The following is a 20,646-nucleotide window of genomic DNA, read 5'->3' as shown; positions in this document are numbered from 1 at the left end:
CTGACAGACCTTACATAACCAGGTCCCACTCAGACCCACTCGGCCCAATCGAGACGGAGAACGACCTTGGCTCCCTTTGATTAGCCCGTGACGTTGTGTTGATCTGGGATCTTTACACATTGTAATGAGTTGGCTAATCTTTGTGTGACCTAAAGCACAGTCACTTGGAGGGAAAACAGAAGAGTAGATGTGATCTATGACGTATGTGGATGTTCACCTCTTCAGCTAGTTCTTGTCATCTGTCACGTACTGCACAACCTCCATTTAACTTTTGTTTTATTAGAGTAACTTAATTTCACATGCTTTCTAGACATTCTGCGGTGCCACAGACATTGACACAACTTTGGGCAAAAATTACACAGTTGTAAAACTATTCTACCATAATTATTGCCCACACCCTCAGTCTCTCAGTGAGAAGTGATTATAATAATTGTCAGGGATAAGTGTTCAAGCTAGTGCTTCTGGCATAGACATTAGCCTGCTAGACATATCATGTAGCCTAATTGATTTGGCACTACTTATGTTTGGTTGGTGTTTAGTGGCAACCTGGCGTGTATATATCTCTGTGGATAATTCAAGGCTATCTCATTACCATGACCTAACTCTAAAAATTAAATTACCCTGCGAAGGTCCACAAATACTGACATTTGGCATACCCTCTGCCATTAAGATAGCAAGATCATGACGGGAAGGTCTATGTGATCTATGTGCGTTCTGTGAGGACAGCTTATAAGTTAGCAGTGATTAAACGACTTTTAAAATTAAACCACTTTGTATCTTCAGTTTTATTGTTGGAATGTTTTATTGTGTACACTGCATCCCGTTATGCCCAAAGGAAACACTACTGTTTTTGTCTTTTGCCCTGAAGATGTTTTTGCTATATATCTCCGTCACTCCCCTGCGGGCTCCCTCATCAGGGTTTCATTATTTCCCCATTGTTTATCTCAGAAGATGAACTTCATGGGCTGTTAATTTATGACTGGGCTTGGCACCTCTGTACGACCCTACTCCCAAGGACAACAATCGATTGTTTTAGCATTAAAGGGTAATAGAGTGCACTATCTGCATATGCGGGTCTATTGTGTCTGTGTCTAATTAGCTTGAGTGCTTGCATTGTAGCATTAGCTATTCTCACTGTTTCGTTCTTATTCAATCTTCTGGAGTTATTACATTCCTGAGCCCTGTTGTGGGAAAACAACTATGTTATTTTTCATCAAGAAATCATGTTTCATGGGTCCAGCATTCATGATAATAAATACATTTTGCTTGAAAGCACAAGCTTGTCAGAGCTCAAAAGGCCGCATTCAGAATGCTTGAGGATACCATCTGTGCCTCATCGCCAGTTTCTCTGAGCCTTCATCTGTAAGCCATACAGGATGCCTTCATATTGCTCTTAGAATACACGTCCAAGAGCACTAATGCGTTCTCAATTTTCCGAACTGTTCTCCCTTATATCGTAACGATTTGAAAAAGTCCATATTACTTAATATGCTCTTCTTAGGCGAAAGTTTTAGATTGACATGTCTGTTTTAAGGTTAACTTGTGTGTCTCATAAATAGCTGGAGGGCAATGTATATTTTAGCAGATAGCTTTGCGCAGGCAATAAACCACATCATCTCTTGGGGTCCACATCTCAATGCCCTGTTGTGTGTCTGTCTAGTGTATGCAAGAAACGAATCATCCCGTTAAATGGTGATTCTCGCAACACGTTGCGTCGACTTGGTTTGTTGTATAAACTTTGTTGTTTCCTCTGGGTTTCGAGGACCTGCTAACAGCTACGCCTTTGCTTTGTAGCCAGCAGACGGCACCAGTTCTGCTATTATTAACATCTCACCTTCACGCTCCAGCCTCCACGTACGTATTTGCGTCCTGTCCCCGGTTGACCTGCAGCTACCCAACGTTCTCCTTGATCGGCTGTGTTTCAACATCTTCTTTCTGTCCTGGGCATTAGCTATTGTATTATGTGTTAGTCCAAGAGGTGATGTGCTCAAGAAAGCACTGAATAAGACTTGGCCATCATTTTACATGCAAAGACTTTTAATGTTCTTCTGCGACACTGAAGATGTTGAACTGCAAGTTGTGTAAATGTGTGTGTTATGTCATATGTGTGGTCCTGCATGTGTGCATGTTGCACGTATAGTGTATGTGTCACGTAACAGCTCCGGACCCCTCCTTTTGGGGGGGTGTGTTTATGTCGTCTGCGTCTGGTTTTGTCCGTATTTGTATTTCCGTGGGTGTGGGTTGTTAGCGAGCGTGTGCATCGGTCTCACATGTGGCTCGTCTCGTGATCACTGGGGATTGTGTAGTTCGTCTATTTAATGTGCATTCGCGCAATGTCCCGTGCTCGTCTTTGTCTGAAGCTCGTGTCATTTAGTGTTTGATGTTAAGAGTGCTGTGCGCTACCCACGCTGGACTCCACCGTTTTGTTAATAAACGTTTATGTGTCATTGCTACGTGCCTCGTTGTGCTTGCCTCCTCCAACGTAACAGTATGCATGTCTGTAGGGCTTCACCCATCCCTTGCAGTGACAAGCATCTTTGAAAAGCAGCTGGTTGCACATTACTCTCCTAAGGTACACCAGACTGGAGTTTATAAGCCAGAGTAAAGCATGCTGTAAGGAAAAACAGAAACAACAAACTAGAAGATTTACAAACCTGAAAACTCCTGCTGCAGTCTGTGGTGTTTCACTCCAGCTCGTAATGTGGAACAGTTATGTAATCCTTTGGTGCCAGGGACTTAATTGAGTTGGTTGAAAAAATGTAGGAAAAAAGAGCATTTTCACAGTTTTATAGTCTTTTAGGGTAGTTGCAGCTATAATGTTATAAATTTAGTAAAATAAAAATAAATATTACTCATAAAAGAGACTGCTGAATTCCTCAGGGCATAAGTAGTAGTCAGGTTAAAGAAAATTTACAGTAATTGGAAAAATTTGAATTAATGTTTCCCAAGGTATATCCTGTAATAGATGTGTGTTTGTGAGTGTGTGTGTGTGACAGTGTGTTTGTGTATGTTTTTGTGTGAGCGAAAGAGAGAAAGGTGTGTGTGTGTGTTCTTGTGCATATATATGTCCTATTCAAGCGACCCATCCCTAAAACAAACCTGTGAATTATTGACTGGCTTATGAATCTTAGCTCGGCATTATTCTATGGTTGTAATGATAGTCCTGTAGTTTCACATCTCTGACATCCTTAGCAAAGACTGACCATTTTACTCCAGTTTGAAACATTTTACTTGTGTTGATAATGCTAATTCGGATTTGAATGCATAATAGCCTCTTGGTATGCCTAAAAGTGGTTGCAGAAAAATATGGAGAAATGTTGATCTCTTTGATGAAACACAGAGATGGATACTGTTTGGTGTTAAGGCAGAAAACATCCAATTGATTTCAACACTGGGTTCATTTTGTCTCGTTTTTGGCTGCAAGAATTTTAGTACATGCTAAAAGACTCATGTGAGTGTGAATGGTTACGCATGTCTGACTGTAACACATTATGACATGTGTATGCACTGTTAAGTTGGTGCACATTGGGTCTCACCGGCTTCACGCTGGTACCGGGGTGAGGTAAATGGCCGCGGGCTTGTGTGACCTGGCCTCTACAGCGTTACAGGTTCCGTGTTCTTTCTCATTTTACTGGGCCGGGCCGGGCCAGCTCTGTGTTGGCTCCTTTGATACAAATGCATGTTTATGTGACAGTCCAATTGTAGCACTCACTGTCTCTACAAGCCAAGACTTAGAGGTTTCTCTTTCTACAAACAAAGATATTTATTTTATTAGAAAATATTCGAACCAGATGATCAAAAACCCAAATTTTCTCTCTCACTAAAGCCAAAGTAAATAGGGCTTTTCTAAGATTCCCGGTGTATATCCCTTCAAAGCCAAATGTCAGAAACAGATGAAGCAGGATAGCAGCACATTCAGTCAGTTTTCCACTAATGAAATTTTGGAGATGTAGATTTTACAGGCGCCTAGAATCACCGCTCTTGCCCTCTCCGTTGCCCGGACAACCCGTCCTCCAGCAGTCTGCGTTCCGGGGGCCTCGTGCTCTCCCTCTCTGCACACACATAATCCTGTAATGGCACTTACAGACACCGATAGAAAGGAAAGAGCAGATGCTGTGTACATGACCTAATTCTTGAAGTCACCCCGCAGGAAAATGTCGGAGCGTAATCGTTGAGCTTGGTTACTTTGAGCAGTCCTCTAACACCGTGAACCCAAGGTCAGCGGCCTTGCCTTGTGAGTACGTGCGATCCCGCCTTAATGTCGCAGCTAGCGAGATGACTTAATAGGCTAGGGCGTAAATGCGAGTCTTCGAAATAACTAAACAGGCCCATCTATGCGTGGTCAGTGCTGTAGCATATGACATTTTTATGTCTTTTTCATGACTTCCAGATTTGCTGTGTTAAAGTATTCAGTCCAGATTCACTCACTGATAGATGTGTCTGGGTGAAGTTTAATACGCCTTTAATGTGCTGAATCAAAAAGGCTCAGGCCAGTGCTGACCAGTGAGTGCGGTGATCATCGTGCGGTTCGTCTTGTTTCTGATGTGGCTGGTCGTGGTTTCGATTCTTTAAATCAAATGCCAGCTGGCCCCATGGTGGCTCGCTGTTTTATGATGACTGTCAAACACGGAGGCCCGTCTCACCATGATGCAGTCATTACGGAACATTGCGGAATCCTTACGGAACGTGGAACACGGCTGACCCGGTACACGCCAAGCCTCCAGACATTCCAAAGGGCAAAAGGCATTTTCGGTGATTTTTCCATTTTGTGCCTTTATAGTCGACGTCCAAAACAACTTCAGAAGTTTGAGGGCAGTGAAAGGGCCAGCACTGTGGTCACTGAGAAACTGGAATACTGGTTCGTGGCTAAATTCTCGACAAACAGCTCAACTGTGCTGAAGGACATTTAGTGGACTCCCTTGGTTTGAGTGAAAAGTGTTTGTAGTGTTGGGTTAATGTGCTTTGTTGAGGCGAGTCTTGTTTCATTGTAGTTCAGTCTCACTGCTTACACAGCATCCTGTTGGGTCATCCGGCTTTGTTATAGGTTTGTAACATTCTGCACTGGTTTTGCCCTGTAATAACCCGCTCTGGTAGTGCTCCTGAACACTGCTTGGTAGAGTGCGGTGCTAATAACACCAAGGTCATGGGTTCAGTTCCCAAAAGAGCACTCGTATATCTCATATATCACTTGGACGAATAAGGACGTCCTGCTGGACAAGAGACACTGGACCTCACATTCAAACATGTGCAAGAATCCCGACTCATTTAGCTCGAAGCACTGTCGCAAATTCCAGAGGTAATTTTGGAAATTATTTATGTTCCCAAATGACCTGTCAGTCAAGACGTCTGGCACACCTGCGCTGCCCATTCACAACATTCTTTACGTTAACTGTGTGTAGATGAACCTTAAATCCGTTTACAGAACTGCATGCGGTTTCCTGTTGTTATCCTTTGCCTACGTGAACTGGGACAAAGTTCGGCTGATCTCCTCGTTTTGTTCAGGCGCAATGCCGGCTGTGTAAATGTCCTACAGTAATTCATATTTCTGGAACAGAGAAAGCAGCCAACCACTCTTAACAAGTTCAGCATGAATGAGTTCTCAGAGGAGCAGAGAGGTGCTGTGTTTTCCCTCCCACTGTTCCTGTCCCTGCCCATCGACGTTGGGTCTGCATGCCCCCTTCATGCCCTCTTATGATGCCACGACACAGCTGGCACACAAAGCCTGCACCCCGCCAGTCCTGAGCAAAGCCGAGGGTGGCGGGCAGCGACGAACACGGGGTGGCGTCCAGGAGAAAGTCCTGTATGTTCAGGACCTTATCTGAACACCGGTGCTGACCCTGTTCAAGACCCAGGCCCCATAATGCTCCGCTCTTACATGGAGGCTTATGGCGGTGCAGGGATCAGTGGTGTTCAGGGTCAGCCAGGTGAGCGTTGGCGGTCTGCGGCCCGGCACTTACTGCCCCACCTCGGGTGGCGAGAGAGGGGGAGACAGGGCAGCCACGCTGCAGCACCTCCCCACGTGCCCAGACTCGCTTCCCCGCCGAGCCGCCTCCGGGAAGACACGCCGGCTGGCAGAGAGCCTCGGGCGGGCCCTGCTCCTCTCTCTCCAGCGCTCGCTCTCGCTGGGATTGTGGGCTCTGGACGGGCCCCAGGGCTGGCCGCGGCTTCCCTCGCCTCTCTCCACGCTCTCTCTGTCTTTCGAGAGAGAGAGAGAGAAAAAATCGCTCCTTCATTAATTTTTTTTCTCTTTCTCCCTCATTAGCGTACCTCCTTGTCCTAATTGTGTAGTTGTGGCAAATAGCTCCAGGCTCACAGCTCAGAGATGGGCAGACATGTGTGTGCTTACACACACACACACACACACTCACACACCGCAGTGGCACATTGGGCACTTTAACACACCGCTGTCTGGCCACGAGAACACATGCCACCATGCCATCCGCCTCGAGCGCGGAGGAGAAGGAGAACCGAGCCGCTTCCAACATTCCTCTTCTGCTACTGGTTTCTCCCTCCCTCCCTTGCTGGAGTTATAAAATAGCAGTGAAAAGAATGCTGGATCCAGAACGCATCCCCCAGCAGTGCACGCCAGAGCCGTGTTTCTGGAAGCAGGAGTGTGTGAGAGCGCAGCGAGGGCCGGGATCTCACACACACACACACACACACACACACACACACACACACACACACACACACACACACACACACACACACACACACACACACACACACATGCCGCGTCTCTCTCTCTCGCATGGACACACACAGACAGTCCCGTGCCACGTCGCGTCGTCCTATCCTGTCCTCACGCTGTCTCACGCACACATACGCACCACATCGTTCATTTCAGCACTGTCTCTGTTGAAGGTCAAAGACAATTAGGTAATGGCTTGAGGAAACCCTGCTGGACTATGAGTGTTTGATGTTGAACTGGGCCTTTGTTCCTTGTATAGAGCCAGCGTCACTGCTGAAGGGTGTTGTCTCGCATTAAAAATCACCCCTTTGTCTGTTGTTCGGGGGATAATGCGCTGTTGGCCTGCAGGAGAAGTGCACGTCCCTTGACACTCTTCAGGAGTGTCCCGCCAACATCTCTCCCGGCTGCCAGTGGATCTACCCCTCACGCTGAGCCAACAGGGTGCAACAGCAAACTGGCATCGGTAGCTGGGCTCAGCGCGGGGCATTCTTCAGGGGAATCAAAACGCTGCCTGTTTTCAGGGCTGTGTGCTTCCATAGCAAGTCTAAGATTACGGGGCTGAGACGTCCAGCACGTCACCTGTAAGAGATTTGTCAGCGACTCTTAGTTTGCAGTGGAAAGAGCTGAAGGGCTTTGGAAGAGGTTCTTTTCCACTGGTCATTCCTCCGTTCTCCATCCTGCATGTGCACGAGCGCTCCAGTTCTTTAAGGTTCCTCGATGGCTCCTGCTTAACCCTCTGACCTTACACATGTCTTTTCTCCTTGCTGGACAAAGATGAGGCAGTGGGTGAGTAGGATAGGTTGTGTGACGTGGTGGTGGTGGTGGTGGTGGGGGGGATCATCCCATGTGCATGTTCTCTTACTCCTCTGTTGTGACACTAGGAGGAGAACGTCATGGACTGGTGGAGTAAGTTCTACGCCTCCACGGGCGAGCGGAAGATGTGTGGGAACTACCTGGAGAAGGGCCTGGACACCCTGCAGGTAAAGAGCCTGAACGTTAGATACACCCTTACATAACAGCATGCAGCCACACACACACCGCTCACACATCACGCTTGCTTCATGTGTGGGTCGTTTGTGTGGGTGAGTCTAGAGAAATATTACATACGTTACCGGAAAGTGACTGTGATGTTAAACGCCCTGTAATAGGGTCACTGAGCTGAACTGACATCATAGCTGCATTATGTTTAGAACAACGGGATTGTGTGAGTGGTGCCAAACCAAACCGAACCGAGTGTAAAAGCACTGTGGTGGACATGTGGTGTAATGACGCGGTGCTGCCGGTCCCGGCGCAGGGCTTCAAAGGCCCGTGGGGCGGTGGGGACTGCACACGCCTCCGCCCGCTTCCCACGAGCCCGTGCGTTCACGGGACGGCCCGCACCCGCCAGCTTTTCCGACGGATTCATGTCAGTGGAGGGGGTGAATAACTGGGAGCAGACAGGGGCTCCGGCCGCAGACGTCATTGGCTCGCCGCCCCCAGCCTCCCTGCGCCCCCTCCTTGTCTCTCCTTCCCTCACGGCTTCTCTCGCTTGCTCTTAGCCGGTGTTCCCGTCCCTGACCTGTCCACGTAGGTTGGTGTGTGAGTCCTCAGGACGGCCATCGTTTCTCGGGGTTACCTGGCGTGTCCGCCGCCCTTAGTCACGTGAACTCAGATCGGTCCCTGCAGGGAGACGACCTCTCAGAACTGCTGAGATCAGCTGTTATTTTTGTTTCGCTGTAATGTTGCCTCGGGGAGAGAGGGGAAAAGAGAGAGAGAGAGAAGGAAGGAAAGAGATTTCAGATGACGTGTGACGTGTCGCACGGTCTGGCCTGCTGGGACGTTACTGGATCCCAGGGATCAGCTTTTTAAAACAGCACAGGGCGGTTTACGTGTATTCTCTCACACGCTGGACACTCCACCATCTCCTGTGTGGCCTTCTGAGTTTCACGTTGGATGGCCGGCCCCTATGACACAGGCTGGTGTCATGCACATTCGCCTCCAGCACATCAAACCACTTTTGCACAATTTATTGCTGCTTTTAAACCTCGTAATTGAGAATTCCATGATCCATTTACATTCAACGAGCGTTTGAGGTCATTTCACTGTTGAAATGCTAAACTTACAGTTAATGTCCAAGACACTAAGCGACAGCTGGCTGTAGCTGCAGTCACGTGCCTTGTGTGTCATGTGTGTCTGTGGAACTGTAAGCGTGAGGTAAGTTCAATTCCGGAGTTTGCAGGGGCTGATATCTTCACACAGACACCCTCCCTCACAGGTGAGCGTTTCCCCTCCCTCACAGGTGAGCGTTTCCCCTCCCCCACAGGTGTTTGACTGCGAGCTGGAGAAGGTGGAGGGCTTCGAACGGCTGTCCGACTTCTGCCAGACGTTCCGGCTTCACCGCGGATGCACGCAGGACGAGAGCGACGACCCTTCTGTTGTCGGAGAGTTCAAGGTGAGCCTCCCGAGACCCGGGGCCGAGGCCGTGACCCCGGGCCGCAGTCGTGCAAAGACACAGCGGTGACCCGATGCGGTGTGGAGTGTGCTTTCATCCCCGGTGATGCCTGCAGTGAAAATCGGAGGCGGACATAAGTGCTCCAGATGAGGAGGGGAAGGGGCGGCCATGCTTATTAGCACAGCCTGTGTAGCGGTAGGAGAGGCCTGTGTGTCTGGACCCTTCGTGTCAGCTGGGATACACACTCTCCTCTTTGAGCTGTAAGCCGACGTCTGCTCTTTGTCAAAGTCCGCCTTGGGATTATTATTTCATTCAGCGCTCTAATGTTGCATTAGGATAACGCACTGCTCTCTGTGGAGAGGGAGAGAGGGGGGAAAAAAGGCTTTGTTCATTGTCATTTTGTGTGATGGCGGTGGACAAAGTTAATGCTCAGGCAGGGTTAGCCAAAGAGAGTTACGCCATCGCCATCGAAGGTTCCGTTGACCAGCCGGAATAGTGGTTTTCTTCCTATAGGTGCGACAGAGACGGCTCTGATGCTCGGTGTCTTGTCCCCCAGGGTATGTTCATGATCTACCCGTTACCCAGCGCACCGTCGTCCCCTCTGCCCCCCCGCCAGTTCCGCCAGCTGCCCCCCAATGGCACGGAGGTGTGTCTGGTTCGCCTCTACGTGGTCCAGGCCCTCGCGCTGCAACCCAAAGACGCCAATGGCAAGGTAGGCGTCGCCAGCCGCTCACGTATCCCGCTCACGAGACCTCGACCCGACGTCTGCACGCTGTGGGCGTGTTGGGCTGTTTACTGCGGGAGACGAGAGTGGAGCATCAGGCCCCCAGTGTCAATATCTCGGGAGACACGGTGCACTCACTGAATGGAACCATCATGCGTCCTTCTGCGACCTCTCTACCATCGGCCACGGCCAAATGGGCGTCGTCCTGTCATTACCCACTCGGGCCGGAGAGTTATGACACAGAGCACGGTGTCTCCTGGTGCCACACGGCCCGGGCAGAACTGACGCTTGTTGCATAGTGCTAGTGAGAGACGCGACATGGTCTGAGCCAGAGAAGGTCTTTGCTGTTTTTGTGTGTGTGTGTATGTGTTTGTGTGTATGTGTGTGTGTATGTGTTTGTGTGTGTGTGTATGTGTTTGTGTGTGTGTGTATGTGTTTGTGTATGCGTGTGTGTGTGTGTATGTGTTTGTGTGTGTGTTTGTGTATGCGTGTGTGTGTGTGGGTTTAATTGCACTCTTTTTTATGTTTTCCCAGTGCGACCCATATGTCAAGATCACACTAGGAAAGAAATCAATAAGTGACCATGACAACTACATCCCCTGCACCTTAAACCCCGTGTTTGGGAAGTAAGAGATCTTCCTCCACACTTTCTCCTCTCTCCCTCTCATTTTCCAGACTAGTTTAGCACGTATTCATGTATAGTAGTGGCTTTTCTTCTTGACTGAAGAACTTTTGGACACCAGCAGGGGTCGCTGTACTCATAGCAATAACCGTCACCAAAACACTTCAGATATTGCACTTTGATAAGTTACACATGGAGGTGATGCGAAACAGATAACAGCACCAGACGGTGACATTCTTAGTAAGCAAATAAATTATTGTTTAATTATATTGTTAGATATTGTTTAAATCACACAATGATTGGTTATACTTTTTCAAGCAGACTTTTTCGTGAAAAAGAGTGAGTCAATTAGTTCGGTGCAGGAGAGGGTGTGTTTGAGTGTTGTGGGTCAAGTTGAGGAGCCAGGGTGGAAGTGTGTTTGTAAGCAAGCGAGTATCTCCTTACACAGGATGTTCGAGCTGACATGTTCCCTGCCCCTGGAGAAGGACCTCAAAGTCACACTCTATGACTATGACATGCTTTCCAAGGATGAGAAGATCGGCGAGACCGTCATCGATCTGGAGAACCGCTTCCTGTCGCGTTATAGTGCCCGTTGTGGCCTGCCCCAGTCCTACTGTGTGTAAGGAGAGCAATGTTTACAGACACACACACACACACACACACACACACACACACAAACTGTTGAACTGTCCCAGCCCTACTGTGTGTAAAGGCAGCTGTTTGTAAAGATGTACACACTTCACTCTGGCACTGTCCAAATGCCTTTTGGGAAAAAAAAATATAACACAAAGTGTTTTCCAAAGCATCTTGACTAAAGTGACATTACTGTGTTCTAGTCCACTCCTGCATTCTGACATTTACAGTTTTAATGAAAGCTTATAATATGAAATGAAGCCTGATAGTTTGAAATTAAATCTCTCTCTCTCTCTCTCTCCCTCCCTCCCTCCCTCCCCCCCCCAGGTCCGGAGTGAACCAGTGGAGGGACCAACTAAAACCCAGCCAGCTGATCCAGCGCCTGTGTCGGAGCAGACACTACAAGTTGCCGGTCTACAAGCAGGACAGACTGTATTTCAGGGGCCGCACGTACACCGCTGCAGACCTGGGTCGGTCACATGTGAACACGCACTCACGCTTGGACACGCACGTGAACCCGCGGCCGCACACACACCCGCACACGCACTTCCACTCTGAATTTCCACTTCCAGAGGCAGATCAGGGGAAAGTTCCCTCGTGCCGGTGTGAGGCGGACCTGCTCCCCAGGGCTTTGTGGGGTGAAGGTGGAGGTCTTTTCTTTGGAGCCGGCGCGTGCGTTAGTCACGAGTAAAAGCTAACAAAAGCATCAGCCCAGCGCCGTCACGTCTGCGTCTTCCGTCGTGAAGAAGGCGTGTGCCGAGCGCGCGATGGGCTGCGGCTGTGTGAAAACACCGGAGGGGAAAAGAATAACTGCTCATGTCTGGGTGTACGCCATACATCATATCTGTGTGTGTGTGTGTGCGTGTGTGTGTGTGGAGGGGGGGGGGGGGCTGCAGGACCGGGTGGGAAGAACGTGGTCTCAGCATGGGGAGAAGGTCGGGGGGAGTCAGAGGAGGCCGAGGGTCCGAGTGAATGCGCGATGTCCGTGCTGCCGCTGCCCCTTCACGGCAGACCCCGCCCTCCTCGCTGCCTCAGGCCTCAGTGAAGCTAACAGCTAGCGCTAGCTTCACATTAGCGCTGCGCGGATTTATGGTGTCCGACCGTGACTTCCACCTCCTCCACCCTCCCTGTCCTGCCTCCTCCTCCTCCCACCTCTCCTCCGCCATATATTCTGCCTCGTTATTCCCCAATATCCAAACTCCAAACTACTAATTAACACATACAAAAAAAAAAAAAAAACAGCAGGATCTTCCCGCCTTTTTTCCCCTTTGCTCGTGAGGTAAAGCCCACGGTGCCTGAGGGAGGCAAAACTGCTTCGGCGGCCATCTTTCCAAGGTCGGCTCCAGATTTACAGTGGCTGGTGTGCAGGGCCGAGGCGGCCAAGGTCAACACTGCGGTGGGCTCGGCCGCCTCTGTCTCCAGAGTTTCATCGTGGAGGAAAATCGCCTCGGTTTGTTTTCCCCCCACGTATCCGCGGCAACCCACGCTTCTGAGCGATTGTGAGGTAGCCATTTTGGGCTTCCAGCTACCCGGTGGGAGACCGTCTTCCTCCACTCCTCCACTCCCCTTTCTTCCTCTCCTCTCCGCAACGTGGCCATGTTTCCTTCAGGGATGTGACACAAGGTTTCAGTCTTTAAAATCTAGAGGAGGAGAAGGGGTTTTTCTTCTCTCCTTCTTTCTGCCTTGGAAGAGGAAAGCTCTTTTCTTAGATCAACAGTGATGAAATTAATGCATCATCCAGAGAACTGAGGAAAATAAACACTTCACACCATAGAAATGGAACGCTTCATGAATTTACTTCACACCTCACATTTTTTCACAGTCTCATTGATGATTTTCTTTCAAAGCTCAACTGCAATGAAGTGTTCTACCTCTAAAATTAAGACTTGTCAGCGTGCGTCTTTAGAAAATAACACGTTGACGATTTTAGTGTCTCAACATGGCTTTTCCTGTACCAAAGCTTTGCATCCGTGCCATTCGCCTATATCCCGCTATGTTAAAACACCTACTACGCCTACCAGCAGCGTCCTCCACCCACACAGGAACTGGTCATGTAGCCATAGCGGTGATAGCGTCTGCTTATCTGGTTCCACAGATGAGACGGGTGGGTCCAACCCTCACCTCGGGCCTCTGGAGGAGAGGCTGGCTCTGCTGGCGCTGAGGGCCCAGGGCTTGGTGCCTGAGCACGTGGAGAGCAGGCCGCTCTACAGCCCCCTGCAGCCTGACATAGAACAGGTACCGCCAGCCCGGCTTCACCCGTAAGAGTTTCCGAGAGCTGAAACTACAGCGCAAGTCTGAGTGGTGGCGTACTGTGTTACCTACACCTAATCTTCCAGACAGGAGGGGTTGTATGCTGGGTTGTGTGTACTATGGTCTGTGTGTGTGTATTACGGTTTGTGTGTGTGTGTGTAGCATGGTGTGTGTGTGTGTGTGCATGTATTACGATGTGTGTGTGTATTACTGTGTGTGTGTGTTTCATGGTGTGTACTATGGTGTATGTGTGTGCTTGTATTACAGTGTGTGTGTGTTTCATGGCGTGTGTGTGTGTGTATTACGGAGTGTGTGTGTGTATTACGGTGTGTGTGTGTGTGTTTCGTGGCGTGTACTATGGTGTGCCTCTGATTGGCACATTTTGTATGCCCTTTTTCAGGGACGCTTGCAGTTGTGGGTGGACCTCTTCCCTAAGTCTCTGGGCCCCCCAGGACCGCCTTTCAACATCACTCCACGCAAAGCCAAGAAGTACGACGGCGCCGACCGAATTTGGCAGCGTGGCAGCGTTTTCTGTTAAAGCACCGGAGAGAATGTGTTTGTGTGCTGCTGTCAGCTCTGCCCCTGTCCTTTGCCATAGGTTCTTTCTGCGCTGTATTATATGGAACACCAGTGATGTCATCCTGGATGATGTCAGTGTCACCGGAGAGAGGATGAGTGACATTTATGTGAAAGGGTACGTCTGGGTGTCTTAATGAGGTTGTTAAGCCCCTGTCGATTGGCTCTGCCGGGCCGGAGCCGCTCCGGTTGCCCGCGCCACGGGCTTGTTGCTTGTCTGTTGCCAATGTGACCAATAGTAACAGACAGACGCTAAAGAGATCGAACAGTGGCAAACAAACAGTGTCGCAGGGCAACTGGGGCCGTATGTCATGGCCGGTGACACCGCCCGGTGGGGGGGGGGGGGGGGGGGGGGGGTGGAGACTGTGTTCATTTTTGGTTCCTCTCCTGTAGCTGGATGCACGGGCACGAGGGGAACAAGCAGAAGACGGACGTGCACTACCGCTCACTGGGCGGCGAGGGCAACTTCAACTGGAGGTTCCTCTTCCCCTTCTATTACCTGCCGGCTGAGCAGACCTGCACCATTGATAAGAAGGTGGGCTTCAGACCGAACGCCCTGGGCGGAGACGTCCGTGGGTGGAAATCGAGACTGTGTGGCCGCTGGTGCTATTGGCGTAGAAAGAAAACCCTCATGGTCTTACCTTGCATCAGCTTCCCAATGAAACATACAGACTAGTCCTGCATGGTGAGGACACCTCACATTGCCAGGCTGGGGTGTCTCCGTCCTCCCCCAACCGAGGGACGACGGTGTCCCGTCCAGGTACAGCTGTCCTCTCTGAGCCTGGCTCAGAACAAGCAGGGGTGATGGACAGAGTGACAGCGGGAGGTTTTGGCCTGCAGGAGATCGGTTATGGTAAAACGTTGCTTTGGTGCCGCGGTCGTCAAGCGGGAGGCGCACACGGGCAGGCGGTGTTTACTGGTGCGGAGCAGCAGCGTGCTGGCGTGAAGCGGGACTTCATTACCCCGCGGAGCAGCGCCGCACATCAGTCACGGCTACTGTACGGCCAGGACGCTGTCACCGCGATGGCATCCTGTCTGGTGACCGGGTGTGGAAGTGGGATTGTAGTGGTTCTCTTTCCTACCGGGTCTGTCCTGTCTCCTTTCTGTCTCTCTCCCTCTCACTCTCTCTCTGGGCCTGTCTCTCACCCCCTCTCTAATTCTCTCCCCCTCTCACATTCTCTCCATCATTTTCTCACTTGGTTCCTCTCAGGCACTCGTTAAGTCTGTCTGTTTACCTCTGCCTCTCTGTCTGTCTCATGTTTTCTCCCTCTCTTCCCCCCCTCTCTCTCTTCCCCTCTCCCTCTCTCCGTGTCCTTGTCCCTGTCTCTGCAGGAGCACTTCTGGAGTTTGGACAAGGCTGAGACTAAGATTCCTCCCAAGCTTATTCTTCAGATTTGGGACAATGACAAGTTCTCCTTTGACGATTACCTCGGTAAGAAGACACAGGGAGCTAAGAAGTCCCAGATCCTCTGAGAGACCTCCACCTCGGCTAGTTCAGTGTTTGCTAACCTCCCCCCAAAACCACAGTGCTGCTCTACCGCACCATATCTCAGCCTTGACCGTGACAGGGGAACGCAAAGCAAAAACACGACGTGAAATAGGACCACACTGATAGGATCCTGATGTTTCAGCTTAGTGGGTGCGTGTGTGTACGCACGTGTGTGTGCGCATGTGTGTGTGTTTTGATCATTAAGTTGTGTGTACAGGCCTTGGTTTGAGCATACGTAACCTGTAACTTCCATCCATGGCCTCACACCACACACAGTAGTACCACACATGCACAAATACATCATTCTGGCCCATGGTCCACTTTACTGGCACTGTTATTGCTGTACTTATTAACCTTATTTCCAGCAAATCAGCACATTTGAGGGAATAAGAGTTATGGCCCTAGGAGCACGACTCCCTTAAGGCGCTCTGAAAACGCAGCGAGCTGAAATATGGAATATCTACACATTTAAAATAAATATCATGCAGCCACAGTGTAAAAAGTGACAATGACAAACGGCCCCCTTTTGAGCGCAGACCCGACAGCACAGTGTATTCCTGCCCCGTCTTTATCAAAGCTTGAAAACGCACTCCCTCCTCTTCCCCTGCATCCCTCTCAGGTTGTTTGGAGATGGATCTGAACCACATGCAGAGACCCGCGAAGTCCCCTGAGAAATGTAGCCTGGAGCTGCTCTCTCAGACCCCAGACAAGCTGGTGTCTCTGTTTGAGCAAAAGACAGTCAAAGGCTGGTGGCCCTGCACATGTGATAGTCATGGAGAGAAGGTCTTAGCTGTGAGTGACTTCAGATAACTTTCCAGAAAGAAGTACCCTCTTCGTGTTAAATACATCTAACATACAATTCAATCTAACAATAAAGTGTCCATGTTTGCAACCACAGTCCATATCTGTGTGTTCTCTCCTGGTCTCTCTCTCTTTCTATCTCTCTCTCTCACTCAGGGAAAGGTAGAAATGTCGCTGGAGATAGTGTCAGAGCAGGAGCAGGACGAGCGTCCAGCGGGACAGGGCAGAGACGAGCCCAACATGAACCCTCGTCTGGAGGAGCCTCAGTAAGTGGGTCCACCTAGCCTGCCCTCTAGGGTCCACCTAGCTTGCCCTCTAGGGTTCACCTAGTTGGTCCTCTAAGGTCCACCTAGCCTGCCCTATAGGGTCAGCATACCCAATGCTCCGTGATGAAGGACATAGCACTCATGCTGAGCCCACACATGGTGTACTCCAGTGTACCCCAGTGTACTCCACTGTACCCCAGTATACCCCAGTGTTCCCCAGTGTACTCCAGTGTACCCCAGTATACCCCAGTGTACTCCACTGTACCCCAGTATACCCCAGTGTTCCCCAGTGTACTCCACTGTACCCCAGTATACCCCAGTGTTCCCCAGTGTACTCCACTGTACCCCAGTATACCCCAGTGTACTCCACTGTACCCCAGTATACCCCAGTGTACTCCACTGTACCCCAGTGTACTCCACTGTACCCCAGTGTACTCCACTGTACCCCAGTATACCCCAGTGTACTCCACTGTACCCCAGTATACCCCAGTGTTCCCCAGTGTACTCCACTGTACCCCAGTATACCCCAGTGTTCCCCAGTGTACTCCACTGTACCCCAGTATACCCCAGTGTACCCCAGTGTACTCCACTGTACCCCAGTATACCCCAGTGTTCCCCAGCGCATGCTGACCAGTCCGTCTGCTCTTCCTGTGCAGGAGACCTGAGACCTCCTTCCTGTGGTTCTCCTCTCCGTACAAGACCCTGAAGTTCATCGTGTGGAGGCGGTTTAAGTGGGTCATCCTAGGCCTTGTCCTCCTCTTCTTCATCCTGCTCTTCCTCGGGGTCTTCCTCTACGCCTTCCCCGTAAGTCACACGCGTGTTTTCGCATGTGCGTGCGTATCTGTGGGTGGCTGGTGTGCAAATAGCTTGTATCACTCTGACCGTTTTTCTGGAATGTTGCATGCGTTATTGAAAGTTACACCTGCTTCGAATATTTCTCTCACGCTCACGCACTCACGAATGAGAGCAGCTCATCGGCGGGGCGTGTGCTGTAGGCACGCATAGTTTTGGTTAGAATATCCTGTCAGCACTCATTCTTTGGCCACTCCTGGACAGAGCTCCACTTAGTGTGACTGTAGGGAGTGGTATTTTAATCTCTGTCATGTGAATGGCCTGTTTTTATTTGGCTTCACAGAACTATGCTGCTATGAAGATGGTGGGACCCTTCAGCGGAGTGGGGAAAGGGACCCAGTGAGCAGGGGGCCAATGAAAAGAGACTTTGAAGGCAGGATGATGGTGGGGCCCCGCCTACCACCTACCGGCACTGGATGGCGTCTCAGCACGCTTCCCCGCCCCCTTCTCTCCCACTCGGCTCCGAGGGGCCAATTGAGTCGTGCTGCCTGGGCAGGCGGCGCGTACGTGCATGCAGAAATGCGAGAGCGCTGGAAGAGCGCGCGCGTGTGTGTGTGTGTGTGGCAGTAACGCTGTGTGTGTTGTGTGTTCAGTTTGACATGTGTGCCTTTGATCAACCCGTCTATGCCTGCACACGTATGTCTCAGCGTGCACGTTTGCGCAGCCTTGCGCGTGCAATTGCGTGTACATGCGCGTACTTGCGTGTACTTGCGCGTACATGCGAGCGCGTAAGCTCTGGGCTCTGCAGTTTTGTTTGTGACCGGGCACTGACCTCTGCACTCCCTCAGACACTTTTATCTCTCTCGTGCGTGCTCTTTTATGCCTGCTCTAAACCCTTGTTTATGTCATGTAAAACGCAGGCTTTTTCACGGCTTTCTTCTGCTCTCACACCGAGGGGAGCACGAGCCTCCTCCTCTCACGCCCTCATCCCTCTCTTCTTTCTTTTGCACGGCAATCCCTCACTAAAGGGACCTGCCATGGGCTGGTGTGTATGTGCGTGCGTTTGTGCGAGTTTGCGCATATGAGAATTATTTTAAGGCTAGGAGATCAAGACAGGGAGAGAGTGCCTGTTGAAAAACATCGGGGCCCTGTGATGAGTTTGAACTCATTTTTTTGTGCATTTGAATGAATGAGCATCTGGTCAGAACCACTTTAAGTAGCTGAAAATGTAGTCAGAGTGTTCAAACACACTGCAAAGCTCTGTGGGCAGCGCGTCCCAGTTCAGGGGTCACACAGGTCCCAGCCCAGGGGTCACACAAGTCCAGGACTCCACAGTGCTGCACCTAATACGTAAAGCTGACCTGTGCACACGCCAAGCAGTGTCGTTTATCAGACAGCCAGTGTCACACAATGCCACTCAAAAGGAAAAGAAAATGGCCCGAAAACCAAGAAGGAGGGGCCCTAAAGTGGGGCTTTGATCTGGACACAGGCCTCACTGGTCTAGAAGCAGAAGGGGAGGTCAGCTATGAGCCCGTGAACGTACCGAGAGAGAGAGCAGGGGGCGGGGTGGACGCTGAGGGCAGCCTGGGAGAGTTTTGTTTCAATTATCATAAAAACATAACAATCTTGTTTGTTTGCTCAATAGCCTCTTCTCCATGAGTTCTAGTTAAAGTGTCTCCATTATATCCTTGCCTTAATCCTTACAATGCAATTTTCAAAATACTTGAAATGCAACCAAAGTAACTAGTTGAGGGTCCCATGTTGTTCAGAAAATGTCCGGCAATTCTGTCTGATTCACACAACACGACGATCCCTTTTTTTTAAAAAATTGGTATTGCTGCATATCACCCATGGTTATGAAGGTTATCTCTCAATCAATCTCACTGTATCAGTCTCTCACTCTATAAATCTCTCCCTCTATCAGTCTCTCTCTATCAATCTCTTCCTCTATCAATCTCTAATGTCATGCTGAATGTGCTGGATTTAATGCCTTATTGCTTGTGCCTTTCATGGGGATAAGATCAAGACATTGTATATGTATCTGTTTATAGCAATATGCTGTATGTGTATGACATAGCAATATTCCAATAAAAATATATATATTCCCTTGACTACATGAAATCTTTGAAGAAATGCCCAGGGGTGTGTGTATGCCACAAAGTATGAGAGACACTCTCTGTTTTCTAAAGAAGCCTCACGCATGTGTTCAGCCTTAATAGCTGTTACAAAGGTGGATACCGATCGGCTAAGTCACCTCAGTCTTTAGTGCAGAATGTCTTAGTGGCAGAGCAAATTAATTTGTGGGGGGGGAAAAATCTTGAGCTTTACCAGTGAACTTAAGACATGCTCATTACCTCCTCTTAAGCCTGGTTCACACTACACGACTTTTCAGTCGTCAGGTTTTTGTGCCGTTCGCACTACACGACTGGTTGTGCTGTAATCACGAGTCTTTCAGTTGTTGTGGCTTTCACACTACATGACTGATCGGCGACGCGGGCTCACGAATTACACGACTGGGGAATCGCCGACTCATCTGGCTGCCGTCCAAAAACACGAGAACACGAAAACTAAACTCTCGTGAGAACCAGCAACACCACGTAGAAGAAAAAAAACTATGTACATGTACTCCACATTTTCGTTATTATTTTTTTACCGTTTAAACACTCCATAGTCCCAAGTTGCCAGAATTATTTCATCTCTCCGTTGCAGTGAACATAGATATAATCAATCGCACTATTTCTCCAGTGCTGTCACAATAACTTAAACACAGTGTTGTAGTAAAGTTGTAAGAAAGGTGAGGATTTTGTGTGTTTGCTGGGTTACTGTTTTGAAAGCATTCTTGAAAGTTTTTTACATTCTTCAGAGATATCTTCAGCGGTGCCGCGGTTCTCTCTCCGCGTTCCCATTGGCTGTAGCTAGACGCTGCTGCCGACTCTCAGTCGCCGACTGGGCTAGATATTAAACATGCTAGATATCTGCCGGTCGTCTGCGACGAGTCGGCGACGGCTCGGCGAGCGTCTTTCAGCAGTTCACACTACACGACTGAGCGAGCGACGAGTGATCGCCGATTTGCCTCCGACCACAGTTTCTGTCGCCGATCAGTCGGCGACTGAAAAACCAGCCTAAAATCGTGTAGTGTGAATCGGGCTTTATCTGTTTTGGTGGGGGAGCTGTTTTAGTTTCCTGTGCTGATTCTTCAGTGCTTCTAGAGGTGAAGTCTGCATGGCTGTAGTCATCAGGCCAAGCTAGAGGCTGAGCTAGAGCCACTGTAACTTTGCCCTGAAGCATCACAGCTGAGTATGCTTCAGGGGCGTGGAGGAGGCGTTGGCCTTAGGAAAACACATTACCCAGCCTGCCCTTGGCACGGACGC

General features: G+C 49.8%; 1 protein-coding gene across 12 annotated transcripts in view; it reads left to right on the top strand.

Annotated features, from left to right (window-relative positions):
- Window positions 1-19,386, top strand: part of dysf (dysferlin, limb girdle muscular dystrophy 2B (autosomal recessive)) — a 56,934-nt gene extending 37,548 nt beyond the window's left edge. For 7 of the 12 annotated variants that reach the window (XM_076973382.1, XM_076973379.1, XM_076973378.1 and 4 more), the window contains 16 exons: window positions 1,795-1,854; window positions 7,573-7,671; window positions 8,994-9,122; window positions 9,679-9,834; window positions 10,381-10,472; window positions 10,917-11,087; window positions 11,429-11,571; window positions 13,197-13,336; window positions 13,752-13,840; window positions 13,950-14,045; window positions 14,321-14,462; window positions 15,260-15,359; window positions 16,036-16,208; window positions 16,374-16,483; window positions 17,140-17,287; window positions 17,619-19,386. In XM_076973382.1, the coding sequence (XP_076829497.1) occupies window positions 1,795-1,854; window positions 7,573-7,671; window positions 8,994-9,122; window positions 9,679-9,834; window positions 10,381-10,472; window positions 10,917-11,087; window positions 11,429-11,571; window positions 13,197-13,336; window positions 13,752-13,840; window positions 13,950-14,045; window positions 14,321-14,462; window positions 15,260-15,359; window positions 16,036-16,208; window positions 16,374-16,483; window positions 17,140-17,287; window positions 17,619-17,678 (1,908 nt within the window). In that variant the 3' untranslated portion in view covers window positions 17,679-19,386. The remainder of the gene's footprint in view (window positions 1-1,794; window positions 1,855-7,572; window positions 7,672-8,993; window positions 9,123-9,678; window positions 9,835-10,380; window positions 10,473-10,916; window positions 11,088-11,428; window positions 11,572-13,196; window positions 13,337-13,751; window positions 13,841-13,949; window positions 14,046-14,320; window positions 14,463-15,259; window positions 15,360-16,035; window positions 16,209-16,373; window positions 16,484-17,139; window positions 17,288-17,618) is intronic. The other 5 variants (XM_076973387.1, XM_076973386.1, XM_076973385.1 and 2 more) reach the window with 1 other exon arrangement.
- Window positions 19,387-20,646: the final 1,260 nt, after the last annotated feature.

Source organism: Brachyhypopomus gauderio, chromosome 14 (assembly GCF_052324685.1).
Source record: "Brachyhypopomus gauderio isolate BG-103 chromosome 14, BGAUD_0.2, whole genome shotgun sequence".
NCBI lineage: Eukaryota > Metazoa > Chordata > Actinopteri > Gymnotiformes > Hypopomidae > Brachyhypopomus > Brachyhypopomus gauderio.
Note: the sequence above shows the minus strand (reverse complement) of the source record. Positions and strands in the feature narration are given on the sequence as shown.